General features: G+C 40.8%; 1 protein-coding gene across 1 annotated transcript in view; it reads right to left on the reverse strand.

The window, feature by feature from the left end:
• The window catches only part of MMT (methionine S-methyltransferase), a 108,494-nt gene that overhangs the window by 45,493 nt on the left and 48,729 nt on the right, over nucleotides 1-14,272 (reverse strand). Inside the window, exon 9 of the mRNA XM_010253998.3 lies at nucleotides 10-330. Within this exon, the coding sequence (XP_010252300.1) occupies nucleotides 10-330 (321 nt within the window). The remainder of the gene's footprint in view (nucleotides 1-9; nucleotides 331-14,272) is intronic.

The raw sequence follows: 14,272 nt of genomic DNA on the forward strand, positions 1-14,272 counted from the left end.
AGGATTTACCTGATTTTTAACAAGACCACATATAACTGCTGCATGTGGGGGCAGAAAATTTCCTGATAGATATTTCAGAACTCCATTTGAACCAGGAAGACTTGACAACTCAAAATGGTCAGATATATCTAGGAAAATTCGAGAGCCAATCTGTCTTGTGGTGTCTAAAAGGTGTTCGAAAGCTGAACTAGTTACTGCCTCAAAATGAGCCATCCCTGTAACCACAACCTGTGGTTTCAACTTCTTTATCAGTTCTATCATCAGATCTGACTGCCGTGGAGCTTCAATGACTGTAATTACATCCTCTGAAGACTTTCCATTGGGTTCACTCTGCAATAAGATGATTTTCTCGGCACGGTGAATTGCATGCATAAAGTTATATGTGAGAAGTTTGTATAACAAGTTACTTGGAAGAATTTAATATAGGAATATTATAATAGTGTGGTCCATGCCCACCCCAAATCAAGGATTATTACTTATCAAATAGAAAAAAAATAGTTATGAAACATAATAATCAATACATCAATAAATAAAATACACAAGAAATGCCTTAAATTAAATACAACATCTATTTCAAGAAAATTGGCAAGGAGTTAAATTTCCTTAAATTTGCATATCGTCTAATTATAAATTGACAAATTTAGTACTTAGTACGAAATGAAATTTGAGGATAATACCCCTAGTGCTGATATTAAAGATTAGTTTCCCTTATAGGAAAATCTGCAAATTGATATTAAGTTAGCTATTCTATAATAGTAATAATGCATTTGGCAGCCATAAATCTCTAATCCAAATGTCGTAGTTATTGTGTACTATCTGATTATTCAGAATAATTCACAAAATTGCCAAATATACATGAAGCTAGATATAATCTAGTCCAAATTGATCTGACTTATTCATTGTCATGGTTCAAAATATGTGACTTTTAGAGTGTTATTCATTGTCATTGTCAGGAAGATATAAGTTTATTAATAGTCAAAAAGGAGAGAAGAACAAGAGCTCTGACTCCTTAAGGATAGATGAGAAACTAATTAGGTTGAGAGAGAGATGGTCAGCTAACACTCCATATCTAAGGCATAGGCTACAAGCATAAGGAGAAAGATATAATCTGCCTTTGTTTTTCTTCTGGAGGAGGTTGTAGGTGTTTATTTTGTTCCCCTCAAACATGCTTCCCACACAAAGAAGCACACTGTGAGAGGAATGTGGGAGACCCATATTTTCTTAGTAGAAAATAGGAGGTATACTGCTCATCTGCAGTAAGAAACTTAAAAAAAAAAAAGTCTTAGTTGAGAACTTGACAGTAGGGTTAGGGGTCCAAATGCGAAGGTCAGAAGAGTGTGGGGAAACGTAAACCTTCATAAGGGTATGAAGAAGATCAACAACTTCGTTAATTTCCACATCTCTTAAGAGTCTTCTAAGGTTCAGGTTCCAGCTATTTTGATGAAGGGAGGGTGATGCAGGAGATGAAGAGTCATTGGAAGATACTTCACTATGTAGACCCACTTACACCCAACAACATGCTTACCAGGAGGAAGAACAGTGAGTTCCCACGTGCGATTGTGTTGTAGAGCAGAGAGTTCTTCGTCCATGGCTTGCTGCCACCCTGGGGAGGTAAGGGCTTTCTGGACAGTCTTGGGAATGGAAACAGATGAGAGCAATGATATAAAGTTGTGATGAGAAGCAGAAAGGTGAGCAGCTGAAACATAGTGTGAGATAGGATGAGAAGTACAAGTACGTTTACCTTTCCGCAGAGCAATAGGAAGATCAAGATCTGAGGGAGAAGAAGCAATAGCAGGATCTGTCGACAAGGGCTGAGTTGGAGGAGGGGCCGATGCTCTTCTATGGGTATACACTTGTGTGATTGGCGGCCTATCAGTAGTAACTAGCATGGGATGTGAATCTGCAACAGGAATGGGAGCCACGGGAAGGGGATCCACAACAGGGACGGGAAGAGGAACTACGGAGGAAGGAGAAGAAACCACAACATCTGAGAAAAAAGGAACTGATTCAAAGAAGGTGACATTAGAGCACACAAATGACTTATGGAATTTAGGGTTACAACACTTATACCCTTTCTGAGTCCTAGAGTAGCCAAGGAAGATACACTTAGTAGCCCGTGTATCTAACTTGTCTAAACTAGGCCCCAAGATGTGAACAAAACAAACACATCCAAAGACTCTTGGGGTGAGAGGAAAGGGAGACAAGGTGGGAAACAACACGGAGAAGGGGGATTGACTTCCAAGGATGGACATGTGCATCTGATTGATCAGAAAACAGGATGTGAGGACGACATCACTCTAAAAATGCTTTGGGACATTCATATTAAGCATCAAGGACCGAGCAGTTTCAAGGAGATGTCGATTTTTCCGTTTAGCTACACCATTTTGTTGTGGGGTGTAGGCACAAGAAGTTTGATGAATTATCCCATGGTGCTCTAAGTATTGCTGAAATGGTGATGAGCTGTACTCTTTGGCATTATCGGAGCGAAGAATTTTAATATGAACACCAAATTGGGTGCGTATTTCAGCATAAAATTTTTGAAAAATAGAAAACAATTCACTGCGATCTTTCATAAGATAAATCCATGTCATCCTTGAAAAGTCATCAACAAAAATTACAAAATACTTATAGCCATTGTATGACATCACTTTGATTGGACCCCAGACATCAGAATGAACTAAAGAAAAAGGACTCGAGACACGACTATCAACTCTTGGACTAAAAGAGACTCTATGATGTTTCCCCAGTTGACATGACTCACAATCCAAAGATGAAAGATGACTCAAGGATGGGATTAGCAACTTCAGAGCCTTGAGAGAAGGATGACCAAGTCTGCAATGATATTGAAGAGGAATAAGAGATGACTGAAAAGCTACTAGAGGGCCACCACCATCAAGGTAATACAATCCACCTGCCTCATGCCCTCCACCAATCTTCATCCCCGTCTTGAGATCCTGAAACACACAAGAAGAGGGATAAAAGGTTATAGAAGAATTAAGAGACTTGGTTAATCTACTAACAGACATAAGGTTAAAGGGGAACTTGGGAACATATAAAACAGATGATAAAGACAAGGAGGAGAGATCAACATCATCAACACCATAGATGGGAGATGTAGAACTATTAGCAAGTGTAACTATTTGAGATGTGGAGGGCTGAGAAAGGGAAGAAAATACATTAGGAGTCCCAAACATATGGTCTGAGGCTCCGGAGTCAATGATCCAGTGTGGGGAATTGGAAGCCAAGCAAGCCATACCTGAATGGGCAAGGGTAGCGGTGTTCTGCTGAGATGTCTGAAGGAACTGCTCATATACTCCATGGGATACACTCACCATCACCTTCCCAGAAGCACTAGTAGATGTGGAGGGAATCGGGTCAGTTTGTTGGCTCTCAGTAATTGTACCACTACCCTTAGTCATAGCATGGTTAGCCCAAGTGTTGGGTGGACCACGTAAATCATAGCAGAAATTAATTGTGTGCCCCTCTAAGCCACAGTGTGTACACTTCCTAGGGGCATTACTTCTTCCTTTACCACGACCTCCCCCTGAGTCTCGACCTCCACTCCAGCCACCAGTACGGTTAAACATGGGACCACCACGGTTGCCTGGAAGTCCACTACTACCACCACCACCTCTATTTCCACGGCCACCCCCTTTAGTCACCACGAAACCAGATCTGTCCGAGAGTGAGGAATGCTCTACAGACTCAATAGATGTCCTCTTAAGACGGGCAAAAACTTCTTCAAGTGAGGGAAGAGCAGACCCCCCCAATATTTGTGCTCGGACATGCTCATACTCAACCTTCAAACCCACCAGAAACCTTGTCACATCAAGTTGTTCACACTACTGTTGTTGAATCTGAACATCTGATGTCAGAGGATGATACACATCGAGCTCATTTCGGATATTCCTCAGGCTTGCATAGTATTCCTCCAAGCTTTGATTGCCTTGCTTCAGATTAAAGTACTCTTGGTACAACTGATACACCCTAGTTGTATTGTCTTGTCCGGAGTATAGCTTCTTAGCATGATCCCAGATTTCTTTAGTTGTATCTAGGAACATAAAGTTCACACTAATTTTTGGTTCCATGTTGTTCCATAGCCATGTCATTATTTGTGCATCTTCCTGTTCCCAGTCACTGAACCCCGGAGAATCAGAGGAAGGTTTCTCCTCTCTCACATGTTTTACCTTTCTCTTGGCCTTTAAGAACACTTCCATAGATTTTGCCCACTGCACATAATTCTCACCATTCAGCTTAATAGATGTCTGTTGAGCAAGAGCAAGTGAAGAGAGGAGAGGAGAAGAGAGAAGAGAGGTGAGTCGAGTGACTGAAAGCCCTCCAGAACATAGGGGGCGAATGAATGAATTTATTATTTACACTAGTCCAGTCGAACAATCTAAATAGAAGAGAAATTACAACAGTACCCTTATGGTAAAACCTGAATACACAAACAACTGTCAACACTCCCCCTCAAGTTGGAGCATAGATATCAATCATGCCCAACTTGTCACAAAGATCATGATGTCTGGAAAGGTTTAAACCCTTCGTAAAGATGTCTGCAAGTTGGTTCTCAGAAGTGACATAGGGGGTACACACTTCGCCTGTAATAACTTTCTCTCTGATAAAATGCTTGTCAACTTCGATGTGCTTTGTTCTATCATGTAACACCGGATTGGCAGCAATGCTTATAGCTGCTTTGTTATCACAAAATAGAGTTATAGGTTTGGCCACTGGGAAACCCAACTCCCCCAACAGATTCTTTATCCACATGCCTTCAGCAACCCCGTGGGCCATAGCACGATATTCAGCTTCAGCACTGGATCTAGCCACCACATTTTGCTTTTTACTCCTCCATGTAACAAGGTTCCCTCCTATAAAGGTGCAGTAGCCACTGGTAGACTTTCTGTCACTTTGGGATCCAGCCCAATCTGCATCTGTATAAACTTCAACTTTCAAATGTCCGTGCTTTTGAAATAACAAACTAGTACCCGGATACTTCTTTAGATATCGAAGGATTCTCTCTGCTGCTTCAAGATGGGAAGACCTAGGAGCATGCATGAACTGACTGAGGACACCAACAGCATATGCAATGTCTGGGCGAGTCATAGAAAGGTATAACAATCTCCCTACAAGCCTCTGAAACTGTTTCACATCCTTGAAAGATTCACCACATTTGTCACCTAATTTATGGTTGGGGTCAATGGGAGAGTCAACTGACTTCACCCCCATCTTCCCAATGTCCTGAAGTAAATCTAGGACATATTTCCTTTGAGAAATGAAGATACCCTTCTTTGATCGAGCGACTTCAAATCCAAGGAAGTATCTGGCAGGTCCTAGATCCTTCACTTCAAACTGAGTGGCAAGAAAAAGTTTCAATTTCTGAATTTCATCCTCCCAGTCACCAATAACAATTATGTCATCCACATAAACAATTATAGCAGCAATTTTACCTTCTCCTTTTTTCACAAACAGTGTGTGATCTGATTGACATTGCCTGTATCCTTTCTGCTGAACTGACACATGGAATCTGCTGAACCAAGCTCTTGGTGATTGTTTCAGCCCGTATAAGGACTTCTTCAACTTGCACACTTTCTGTTCATTGCCTTGAGCTAGAAAACCAGGGGGTTGAATCATGTACACTTCCTCTTCAAGGTCACCATTCAAGAATGCATTCTTGATGTCAAGCTGGTGTAAAACCCAATCCAGATTAGCCACAAGAGAGAAAAAGACTCTAATGGAATTCATCTTGGCAACGGGGGCAAAAGTTTCTGCATAATCAACTCCATACACTTGAGTAAATCCCTTTCCCACTAAGCGAGCTTTATACCTTTCCACTGTTCCATCAGCCTTATGCTTGACTGTGAACACCCATTTACATCCAACTGGAACCTTTCCCTTAGGGAGATCAACAAGTTCCCATGTGCCATTTTTGTGAAGGGCATTAATTTTTTCCTTCATGGCATTTGTCCATTCAGGAACTGAAAGAGCTTCTGCCACATTCTTAGGGATAGGGACACTGTCAATAGAGGTAAGGAAAGCACGGAATGAGGGTAAAATGTTCTCATAGGAGACAAAGTTGGAAATGGGATGTTTAGTGGTGCACAATCTAACACCCTTCCTATGAGCAATAGGGCGGTCAAGATCATTAGCAGTAGAGGAATCATTTTCAATAGATTCAAGGACATCATTGGGAGCCAAAATACCTGAGTGAGTATGATCCTCCCCCGAGGAGTCTGGTGGCACTAGAGGTACAGCTTCCGGATTCTCTACATCTCTTGAATTTGGTTGGCCTTTGCGACGACAAGAAAAAACACGAAAAGGCGGAGGGTCAGGGAGAGAGGGAAGTTGAACCAGTTTCTCCTAAACCAGTTTCTCCTCATGCCTACACTCCCCCTGAGGAGAAATAGGATAGAAAGGCTCATCTTCAAAGAAAGAAACATCCATGGAGACATAGAATTTACGAGAAATATGATCAAAACAACGGTATCCCTTTCGAGTGAAGGAGTAACCAAGAAGTATGCAAGGGATAGCCCGAGAATCCAATTTCCCATGGGTGGGAGACAGATTTTGGACAAAACACCGGCAACCAAAGACACGAGGAGGAATAGAAAGAAGAGGAGCCTTAGGGAAGAGAAGTTGATGTGGGGCTTTGTACCCTAACCGACGAGAGGGCATACGGTTTATAAGGTAAGTGGAACAAAGAATAACTTCAAGCCAAAACCGTTTGGGAACATTCATATGAAGTAGTAAACCCCGAGCCACTTCAAGGAGATGTCGGTTCTTTCGTTCGGCCACACCATTTTGTTGTGGTGTGCGGGCACAAGAGCTACGGTGAAGGGAATCATGCGAAGCAAAAAATTCCATGAGGTCACTATGAAAAAATTCTTTTGCATTGTCTAATTGAAAATTTTGGATTTCAGTTTGAAATTGAGTGAAGACCATCCGCTGGAAATCTTGAATGATTTTTGGTACTTCTTCCCTGGTTCGCATCGGGTATACCCAAGTATATCTAAAATAATCATCAATGAGGGTAATGAAATACTTGTAGCCACTCTCAGATGGTAAAGTAACAGGGTCCCATACATCAGAATGAACAATGTGAAATGGAGATTCAGATTTACTTGAGGGGGGAGCATCCATCTAACGAATTGCTCTACCATAGAGCTCTAAATGGTCACGGAAGGAATTCATAATGTCCTCCCTTGAGTCAGGTGCAGTGAGATGTGTCTGAGTCACAATAGAAATGGGGGAATGATTCTCCCGAGTAGCCATGTTGGCCATGTGATGTTTCTTTGTATTTTGTTGTCCGTACTTCTTATTCACCTCTGAACCTTGCTTCTTAGTCAGATCTTGAGCCCATTTTGGTTTCCCATGAAGATCCCAATAGGTATCTTTGGTGTGTCGGGGTTTCTGGCAATGAGTGCACCATAATTTGTCCTTATCTTCTGTTTTTTTTCTAGAGATCTCCTTTCCGGGAAGAAGATCCCACACCAGTAGAGACACCCCCTTTTGCAACCAACACAACAGCATCCCCACCAGAGTTGTTCATCAAATTTCTCCTGCTTTCTTTAGACTGTACAAGAGCATAGACTTCCTGAACAGATGGGAGAACCTTAGAGCTGAGAATTTGAACTCCGATAGATTCATACATAGGATTCGGACCATGTAAGAATGCAAACACCCTTGGCTGGGAGACAAGCTGCTTGTACTTCTTAGCATCCTCATCACACTTCCAATCCACACTCTGGTAGTGATCCAACTCTTTCCAGACAGATGTGAAGTCAGAGTAATAAACCGATAAACACCTCTCCCCCTGTCTACAAGTAGAAGATGTTGCCTGCAGTTGATAAATTTTGGCATAGTGTCGCAATTTTGAATATGCAGACTTTGCTTGTTCCCAGATTTCATTTGCAGTTTCAGCCCACATGAAATTCTTCCTGATTTGAGGTTGCATGGAAACCAAGAGCCAGGACATAACAATACTGTTCTCCTGATTCCATCTATCATATTCAGCACTCCCAGAGGATGGTTCTTTTATCCTCCCATTAATATAGCCTATCTTCCCCCTTGCAGTGATGTATAATTTGATCCCTCTTGACCATTCCAGGTAATTTAAACCATCAAGAGGGACAACAGCCATAGGAAAGGATAGGTCACCCCCACCCATTCCATTCAGCATTGAGGAAACTCCAGATGTGGCTGAATCTTCACTGCCCATGATATCAGAATAAAAAATGAAACAGCAACCAAAAGAGTACAGCCGTACAAGGCTATTGTAGAAACAGGCCCTTTTGACCTACAGTTTCACTGAGAACAAAACAACAAACTGATCACTGTTGTTGCAGTACAAGAACAGGTCCTTCTGACCTACAGTTTCACTAAGAACAAAACAACAAACTGAACACTGCTGTTGCAGTACAAGAACAGGTCCTTCTGACCTACAGTTTCACTGAGAACAAACAACAAACTGAACACTGCTACTGCAGTACTGAAACAGGTCCTTCTGACCTACGGTTTCACTGAACAAGTCTGCACACTGCTGTTGCAGTACAAGGACAGGTCTGAATGACCTAATTAGTAGGCCTGTTAGCTAACCAGTCAAGGAGATCAACAGGGTAGCCGAATAGTCAATCAATAAGATTAATATTGAGCAGACAATCAATCAGCTGAATAGACAATCAACAGTCCACAATACCAATAAAAAAAGTTTGAATACAGTTACTGTGTTAAGGAATACAATCACTTAACAGTAGGCAGTCGAACAGACAACAGTAGGGCAGATGATAGTCTTAGTTCATCAAACAGTTACTGTGTTAAGGAATACAGTCACTTAACAGTAGGCAATCGAACAGACAACAGTAGGGCAGATGATAGTCTCAGTTCATCAAACAATAGGCAGTCGAACAAACAAGGATGATAGTACCTCTTTTAGTTTCAAATGATAGTCTCCCTGTAAACCAGAACTCCTACTACGAATCCTCAAACAATAGGTAGCCGAACAGAAGATGACCAATACTTCTTTTTAGTTTCAGATGATAGCCTTTCTGAAGACAGAACACCCTCTACAAACCTCAAACAATAGTCTCTCTACAGTCGAGCAGACAAGAGGAGCAACTTCTGGGCTGGAAGACGAAAAGACTCTGTAACTTCTGGGTCGAACTGATTTCACCAGATTAGGAGTTCGATTGGAGACAGCACTGGAGGCAACAACAGTTAGCTTGACATCACCCTTCAGGCCTGGACGACTTGCTCCGATACCATGTTGAGCAAGAGCAAGTGAAGAGAGGAGAGGAGAAGAGAGAAGAGAGGTGAGTCGAGTGACTGAAAGCCCTCCAGAACATAGGGGGCGAATGAATGAATTTATTATTTATACTAGACCAGTCGAACAATCTAACCAAAAGAGAAATTACAACAGTACCCTTATGGTACTAAACCTGAATACACAAACAACTGTCAACAATGTCATTTGAACACTTAGGTAGTCTAGAGAAAGCATGACGCCTGTTTTATTGTCATTCCCATCTCCAATCGATGCCATCTTAACTAATTCACCTTCAAATATGCAACACAACCTCACACACTTCCACAAAACTTATCTCACTTACGGCACCACCAACTTCTTCAAATACACATTGCACATCAAATACTAAAGCTGAAATCACTCAGTCATTACATCAAACACCTGTACTGCACACTGCAGAACCATTCACCCACCAAAATACAAGGGCTGAAGTCACTCAGTCATTAAATCAAGCACTTTTACTGCACACTACTGAACTGCTCACACACCAGATCCAAGGGTTCACTTTTAAGTATTCAGAATCATCAATACACCATTCACCACAATACAACTACCACCACACCACTGTTTTCATGAACTTCAGCAGTCGAAAAACCCCACTTTCAGCACACATATGAGGTAAAACAGAGAAGAACAAGACTGATATGCATACTAGTCACTCCAAGGGTTCACTTTTAAGTATTCAGAATCATCAATACACCATTCACCACAATACAACTACCACCACACCACTGTTGTCGTGAACTTCAGCAGTCGAAAAACCCCACTTTCAGCACGCATATGAGGTAAAACAGAGAAGAACAAGACTGATATGCATACTAGTCACTCCAAACCTCCACAACAAAAAATTTTGAACCAAAACACAACATTCACAGTCCACTATTTGGGCAAAAAACAGCACTGTTCATACCTGTCCACAAACAGCCCTCTTTGTATCACTGAATAGAGGGCGTCTAGTACACAACTTCAACGACCACCACCACAGTAACTGGAGGCATTCTCACCTCCAGAACCACAAAATGACGACTACTCTTTGGCCCCTTGTCGAGCTTCCACTCAGGCTAGCAGAAAATTGAGGAAAGCTGAAAAGGTTGGCGGCGAACCCAGGAAGAAGACAGCAACAAGGAAGAATGAAAGGAGAACAAGGTTTTACCGCTCTAATACCATGTAAGAAAACCCTATTCGATTCTAGGTTAAAGTAGAGAAGAAGAGAAGAAAGAAGAAGAAGAAGAAGAAGAAGAAGAAGAAGAAGAGAAGAAGGGTTCGGCCAGATTAGGAAGAAGAAAAATCAGTCCTCCCTAGCCGACCCACTTGTATTTATTTCAAATAATAGAGTTACAAGAAAGACCATATTGTCCCTCATGAAAGATGGGACACATAACTTTTACTTAAATAAAATAGACTTATCACTCTCAAACATATAAACCAAAATGACCAAAATACCCCTGATTCGTGTATTCTAACAGAACTGAATACCCAAATGTGGAAGATGCAGCAAGGTAAGCATGAAGTAACTGCTTATTATAATGAGATGATGGCTGTTTGGTAGGAGCTGGATTTATTTGAAGAATGGGAAAGTCTGAGTGACAGTACTCGGTACAAAAAGAAGATAGAAAGAGGTTGGGTCTTTGTCTTCTTGGCTGGTTGGAATAAAGAACTCGATGAGGTTCGGGGACGTATCTTAGGGCGAAAGCCCTTGCCTACTATAAGAGAAGTTTTTTCAGAAGTGCATAGAGAAGAAGCACGGTGGCAAGTGATGTTGAAGAATGTTAATGAAACAAAAACTGAGAATGAAGGGTTCGCACTTGTGGCCCGAGGTGCAGACGTAGACGGAGATAAACGAGGAGGAAAGAAAAGGCCTTGGTGTGATCATTGTAAAAAGCCATGGCATACTCGGGAAACCTGCTGGAAGCTGCACGGGAAACCAGCAGGTTGGAAGAAAAAATCAGACAGTGACAACAAGTCAGGGGGAGATGTCCGCGCACTTCAAATAAGTAATCCAGGGCAGCAATCATCCTCAGAGTCTCTTCCTTTCACAAAAGAAAAAATAGAGCACTTATATAAAATGTTTCAATCTCAACCGTTAAGAAACTCTAACCCATCCTGCTCTCTAGCCCAGTCAGGTAATTTTTACACTACAGCCATTGCTTGTACCAAATCTAATGGCTCCTGGATATTAGATTCAGGTGCCACTGATCATATGACCGGCACTTCACAATTCTTCTCTTCATATACACCCTGTGCAGGGAATCAAAAGGATAAAATTGCAGATGGTTCCTTTGCTACTATTGCTGGGAAAGGAACTGTGTCTATTTCTCCTTCTCTAAACCTTAAAGATGTTCTACATGTTCCTAACCTATCATACAATCTCTTATCTGTTAGCAAACTAACCCTTGATCATAATTGTCGAGTTAATTTTTGGTCTTCTTGTTGTGAAATTCAGGATTTAACCTTGGGGAAGATGATTGGGGGTGCTAAACTGGATGGTGGCCTCTACCTCTTTAACAAAGGATCAACCTTTGGAAGGCAAGACCGACAGACTTGTTTCAGCTCTATCTCGGTTTCTAGTGACAGTGAAGTTTTGTTATGGCAATATCGGTTAGGACATCCTAGCTTTCAATAGTTAAAGCATCTATTTCCCAAGTTATTCATGAATAAAAATCATTCATGTTTTAAGTGTGAATCTTGTGAATTAGCAAAACATCATCATGCTGTTTTTCCGTCCCAATCATATAAAAAATCAAAACCATTTACCATGATTCACAGTGATGTTTGGGGTCCTTCTAGAGTAACAACTCTTTCTAAAAAGCGTTGGTTCATTACTTTTATTGATAATCATACTAGGGTCACTTGGGTTTTCCTTTTAAAAGAGAAATCAGATGCTGAAACTGTGTTTAAAACTTTCTATAACATGGTTCAAACACAATTTCAGACTCAGATTAAAATTTTTCGAAGTGTTGATGGAAAAGAATTTTTTAACAATGTGTTAGGGAATTTTTTTGCTGAGAAAGGAATTGTACACCAAAGTTCGTGTAATAATACACCTCAACAAAATGGGGTGGCTGAAAGGAAAAACAAACATCTCCTTGAAGTTGCTAGAGCCCTAAGTTTTCAAACTAAGATTCCTAAGTATCTTTGGGGAGAATCCGTTTTAACAGCCACTTATTTGATTAACAGACTGCCTACATGAATTTTGGATTTTAAAACACCCATACAGGTTTTCATTGACTGTTTTCCAAACTCTCAGCTAGTGACAAACATTCCCTTAAAAATTTTTGGAAATGTGGCATTTATTCATAATCATGATCCTAAACGTTCAAAACTTGATCCAAAAGCACATAAATGTATTTTTGTAGGCTATCCCACTAATCAGAGAGGTTACAAATGCTTTGATCTAGTTTTGAAAAGGATGTTTGTGACTATGGATGTCACATCCTTTGAAGGAACCTCCTACTACAGACACTCCCATCTTCAGGGGGAGAGCAACACTAGTGAAGATGGTCTTTTAGTTGGTTCTGATTTAATGTTTGAATTTGTCCATAATGATGTTCCTCACAACCAGTCACCGAAAGAATGTAAGGCAAAAAATACAAAATCAGTGGAAACAAATGAATTAAATATTGAAAATGAACAACCTTCAATGATGCCATCTCAAAATAAAAAAGCTGAAACAACAGAGATGTGTGCGAAACAGTATAAAGGCCTTGTATATTCAAGGGAACATCTAGCACTGAAGAGGAGAGGCATTATTCCACAACATCAACAAGAATCTGATCTAAGGGTGGATCATGAAATTCATGATAATTCTCCAAAAATACCTGAAAATATTCCTCCAGGTAATTCTAATTCTTCCAATCATCTTGATCTTCCCCTTGCTCTTAGGAAAGGTGTTAGGTTTTGTACAAAACATGTGAGAGAGCTTTGGAAAAGAATGCTACTTGGGAGAAAGTGGATCTGCTGTTTATTTCAAAGTGTCTAGTGTTTCCATTCCTAACAGTATCCAGGAGGCTCTAAATTTTCCTGAGTGGAAAGAAGTTTTTTGAGGAGATGAGAGCTTTGGAAAAGAATGCTACTTGGGAGAAAGTGGATCTGCTGGATGGAAAGACAGTTGTTGGTTGTAAATGGGTGTTCACTCTGAAGTACAACTCAGATGGATCCTTGGAGAGATATAAGGCTCGCCTAGTAGCTAAAGGCTTTACTCAGACATATGGAGTGGACTACTCTGAGACCTTTTCTCCAGTGGCGTAACTAAATACAGTTCAAGTACTCTTATCTGTTGCAGCTAACCTTGACTGGCCACTGAATCAGCTGGATGTGAAGAATGCCTTTTTGAATGAAGACTTGGAAGAAGAAGTATATATGGAGCCTCCACCTGGTTTCACTAAGAAGTTTGGAACTAAGGTATGCAAGCTAAAAAAGTCTCTATATGGACTTGTACCGTCTCCCAGAGCCTGGTTTGAAAGATTCACAAGGTTCGTTAAAAGTCAAGGATATAGTCAAGGACAATCTGATCATACTCTTTTCACAAAAAGATCCACCGAAGACAAGGTATCGGTTCTGATTGTCAATGTTGATGACATAATTGAAAGCTGAACCACTGTAGTCTAAGTAGCAGAGAAGAGGAGAAGAAGAGATGCTGAAAATGTCGAACTGTCCTAGCCAATCGACCAGTTCTTTATTTATAGATGAATATAGTACAAGGTACAAGAAATTACTGGGATGCCCCTGATTAGTGATGGGACACCCAGATGACTTAAATCATTAAACAGGATTAGGCCCATTAACACAAGCCCAGTTACAAGATAAGTTAAACATAAGAATGGGCTAATAAGAACTCTTATCAGCCGAACATCACTCTAACATTCTAACAATAATAATTCGAGATTAAAGACTTAGGCCAGCTAAGGTACTTTCTTGGAATGGAAGTGGCTAGATCAAAGAAGGGCATTGTGGTTTCGAAACAAAAATATA

Source organism: Nelumbo nucifera, chromosome 5, assembly GCF_055504915.1.
Source record: "Nelumbo nucifera cultivar China Antique chromosome 5, China Antique-T2T, whole genome shotgun sequence".
NCBI classification, from domain to species: Eukaryota; Viridiplantae; Streptophyta; class Magnoliopsida; order Proteales; family Nelumbonaceae; genus Nelumbo; species Nelumbo nucifera.